General features: G+C 43.1%; 1 protein-coding gene across 1 annotated transcript in view; it reads left to right on the top strand.

The window, feature by feature from the left end:
* The first annotated feature begins 1,340 nt into the window (after positions 1-1,340).
* LOC149207483 (uncharacterized) overlaps positions 1,341-4,653 on the top strand; it is a 4,905-nt gene continuing 1,592 nt past the window's right edge. The window contains exons 1-2 of the mRNA XM_089398057.1: positions 1,341-1,728; positions 2,139-2,914. Coding sequence (XP_089254183.1) covers positions 1,341-1,728; positions 2,139-2,914 — 1,164 coding nt within the window. The remainder of the gene's footprint in view (positions 1,729-2,138; positions 2,915-4,653) is intronic.

The following is a 4,653-nucleotide window of genomic DNA, read 5'->3' as shown; positions in this document are numbered from 1 at the left end:
CAGAGGGCTCAACAGCCCCAGGAAATATAGACTGATAAAAAACATGTTTCAACAGGAGAAACCTCAAGTCTTCTTCTTGCAAGAAACCAAATGTAACTCTACAACGCTGGATCAGACCCTTGCCAAAGCATGGCCAGGCAGCAAAGCGGTTGTAGTGGATGCCACAGGAGCATCAGGAGGACTAGCAATAGTATGGGATGAACGAGCTATCACACTTACTAACATTCATGCTAGTAAACATTTTATTCAAGCCACCTTCCATATTATAGGGACAAATGTTCATGGACACATAACCAATGTCTACTTCCCCCAGGAAGCAATAAACAAGGTAGACATACTGAATACTTTAGCTTTGATCAACTCTGAAAGAACTCATCCACTTTGGATTACAGGAGGAGATTTTAATATGATAACAAAATTGGAAGAAAAAAGAGGGGGAAGGGCCAAGCTGGACAATGAAAGCATTCACTTCAAAAACTTCATCCAAGACAACTAGCTCATAGATATGTTGTTCAACAATGGAATCTTCACATGGAATAACAAATGAGTAGGTGCACATCAAATTGCCTCTCGATTGGATCGATTCCTGCTTTCCGACAATGCAATCCATCTTGGAGGGGACTTCTCGGCTTCAATCTTACCACTCTCAGGCTCAGATCACTGGCCTATTGCACTTCAATGGCAAAGGCTGGGAAACAATACATGTAGGCCCTTTCGATTCGAAGCTTTCTGGTTGACACATCCAGACTTTCACAACCTGATTAATGCGGTTTGGAAAAATTTCAAACCTCCGGAAGGCACAAAAATGTATCAACTCCAACAAAAACTCAAAAATCTCAAGAATAACATCAAACAATGGAATCAATTTACCTTTGGCAACATTTTCCAAGCACAAGGCGCTCTTGATCAAGAAATGAAAAAATTACAACAGAGAATCATTGCAGAAGGAAGATCTGAAGCTCTAGCAGAACAGGAAAACCACCTACAAACGCAAATTTCAGAAAGAGAAAAGCAAGAAGAAATACTTTGGAAGCAAAAGTCAAGAGTCAGATGGCTTAAAGAGGGCGAATGAAACACAAAGTTCTTTCATCGCACTACTATCCAGAGAAGAATGCATAACAAAATTACTCACATCCAGAATCGGCAAGGGGAATGGATGGAAAAACATGAGGATGTAGAATAGGAACTCCTCACTCATTTTCAGCAGGTTCACCAAGAACCTCAGATAGATCTGGCTGCCAGCTATAGAGAAAATTACCAAGAATATCCCTAAGATCATAATAGAGGAACACAATCAGATCCTTCTCAGGCCTATATCTTTACAGGAAGTGGAGACAGCCATGCGACAACTTAAAGTAGGAAAAGCGCCTGGCCCAGATGGCTTCACATCCGATTTCTTCCACAACTTCTGGGATCTAATCAAGGAGGAGGTATGGCAAGTCGTTGAGGAATCCAGGACTAATAGATGGATGCTTCCCTCTTTGAATGCAACCTTCATTGCCCTTATTCCCAAGGAAGAACATTGTCAGACTCCGGACAAATTCCGGCCTATTGCTCTATGTAATGTCATATATAAAATCATCTCCAAAGTTATTGCTTCACGACTAAAACCCCTGCTTCCATTACTTATATCTCCAGAATTAGGATATGTGGAAGGAAGGCAAATCACGGATGGTATTATTCTCACTCACGAGATCATTCACTCTTTAAAGCAGTTCAAAAAAGCAGGTATGCTCCTAAAAATCGATCTCTCTAAAGCTTTTGATAGTTTAAGCTGGAAGTATATTCAAAAAATGCTGCTTGCCTTTGGCTTCACCCCCCTTGGGTTAGATGGGTAATGAGTCTTATTACATCTACCTTCTTCTCAATTCTAGTCAATGGGATCCCATCCACCCCCTTTCACCCATCCAGAGGCATCCGACAAGGGGACCCCCTCTCCCCCTTTCTGTTTGTCATTATGGCGGAGGGTCTTGGACGATACATCAAAGAAGCCCTTCATTCCCATCAATTAAGAGGCCTATCCTTTCCCAACACCCCTACCTTCACCCACCAGCAATTTGTGGATGACAACATGTTGTTTGGCCACCCCTCGGTCCAAGAAGCCCTCAAATTAAAATCCATTTTAACTGATTTTTCAGATGCCTCTGGAGCATGCATTAACAAAGCTAAATCCCAAATCTTTTTCTTTCATACCCCTGCTATAACCCAATCCTCAATTGCTAGGATCCTGGGTTTCTCGATAGCGGCTCTCCCCTCCAAATACCTGGGTGCTCCTATGACGGACACTACTTTAAAGCACTCATCTTGGCATCTGCTCTTGGAAAAATTGGAAGCCTGTCTCTCTTCTTGGACTTTCAGAGCTCTCAACATGGCGAGTCGTCTAGTCTTAATCAAAGCGGTGTTGCAATCCATGCCGCTTTATCTTTTTTCAGTTCTGGCAGTGCCCAAGTGGGTTCTCAAGGCAATCAAACATCTTCAAAGAGCCTTTATGTGGGGAAACACGGAACAAAAGAGAAAATGGGCATTGGTAAAATGGGATACAGTTTGCCTCCCGAAAAACTCCGGAGGTACTGGGTTACGTGATCCTCAACACAGCAACGCGGTCATGGGAGCACGCATCTGGTGGAAATGGATCTCGGATCCGCATACTCCCTGGGCTATTCTCTGGATAGCAAAATATGCCAATAATAGACCAGTAGATGACTTAATTCGGCTCACAGAAGTTGGCCCAGGTTCCCTAATCTGGAATGCAGCTAAACAGCATAAGGATCTAATTCAACAGCACAGCTTCTGGGAAATTAGGAATGGTAACAATGCGAGGTTCTGGGAAGATTCTTGGCAGCAAAGACCCAAATTGAAGGACCTGATCACACCCCACCAACTACAGGATTGGGTAGAGCAACCGATGATCAAGGTAAATCAACACTGGAGGCCCACTCACACCCAAGGATACAGGTAATGGATAAGCATGGACCACATCATCAGGCAAGGCATGCAACTCATCAAGGATAATCTGGAAACAGAGCTCTCAAACAGGCAAATACGCTACTCTGACAAGAAGGATATAATTAGATGGGGTTACGAAATGAGAGGAACCTTCACGTCACAAGAGGCCTATCATATAATTATAAGAAACCATATAGTCAAGGACCATCTCTGGAACAAAGTATGGGACCCCCCCATCTGGCCAAAAATATCCACCTTCCTCTGGTTACTTTGCCAAAATAAAATCCTCACTTGGGACAACCTTTGGAAAAGGAGCTTTCATGGACCTTCTATATGCCCAAACTATAAACAAACAGAAGAAACTATTGAGCATCTCATAAACCTGTGTCCATTGGCAAACCGGCTTTAGGAAAAAGCTAGCTTCAGATTCCAAAAAGATGGACGAATTAAGGAGAATATCACCAACACTATACTCACTTGGGCAATAAATCCATAAAAAAGCAAATTGTTAAACGCTTTATGGAAACTTATACCAAGATTCCTCATGTGGACCATTTGGAAAGAAAGAAATAGTCATATATTCAAGGACCATTCCACCCCTTTAGAAGTCTTATCGAATAATATATGTCAAAACCTACGCGAAACCTTATTGCTCCAAACATGGCATGAAGAAGACTTTCCATCCATTCCACAAGAACAGAATATTTGGGTAAATTGGAATCTGCAGTGGAACCAGATACATGCAAATCAGGGTAAAAATTCATCACCAGGAACGACATCAGACAGATGGATTCCTCCACCCTACATATGATACAACTTAACTTCGACGGAGCGTCTAAAGGTAATCCAGGCAAAGCAGGATATGGAGGAATCTTCAGGAATCATAAAGGCACTCCTCTCCTAACTTTATGGGTTCAATTGCTTGGGATACAAACAACTCTCGGCCGAATTAGAAGGGATATGGCAAGGGCTCCTCCTTGCTCAACTCCATGGTTTCTTCCCACTTATAATTGAAGGGGATTCTCAGATTCTTATTAACATGGTTAATCAGATTCTATAGGGAACTCCATCATACAAAGTCGGCAGCAGTTGAGATTGGCTGAACGAACGGTTGGAGCAGATTGAACAATGGCTATCAACTCATAGAACTGTCACCCTTAAACACATTCGTAGGGATGGCAACAGAGTAGCAGAACACTTAGCTAACATTGGAGTTGATAGTGGAAAGACTCTTCATGCAGGAACACTTAATTCTATTGCCACTGCTCCACAGTTACAGGAATACAATGACTTGGTGCAGAATGAAATGGAAAATGAAGAAGAAAACGCACCGGATGCGGGTGATTACTCTAGTAATTAATGTGATTAGATGGTCGGCTAGAGGATGGGAACGCCACATGGCCGCCTGCATCGTCCCCCATGCCAACCTCAGGCGCATTCATAGCGCCTTGTAGGAGCCTTAATTGTGTTGAGGCCAAGACCCCCACAACCCTCATAGCAATGAAACCTACAGAGCATCATGCAATTCTCCCCCCCTTGATCCTTTGTGTTTGCCCTCTGCAGGGCATATACCCTCCTTCGCACTGTGACAGGAAGCAGGTGCTGGTCACTTAGTTGTCTTGATCTGGGCAATGGATTTCATTACTCTCATTCTAGTCTTTGCATCTTAAACCAGGCTCAGACCACCCTTGTTCATTCTCTGAACCG

Source organism: Pinus tabuliformis, chromosome 1_2 (assembly GCF_031772625.1).
Source record: "Pinus tabuliformis cultivar Carrire ecotype Pingquan chromosome 1_2, CPIR1, whole genome shotgun sequence".
Classification (NCBI taxonomy): domain Eukaryota; kingdom Viridiplantae; phylum Streptophyta; class Pinopsida; order Pinales; family Pinaceae; genus Pinus; species Pinus tabuliformis.
The sequence above is the reverse complement of the archived record's forward strand: the minus strand, read 5'-3'. Positions and strand labels throughout refer to the sequence as shown.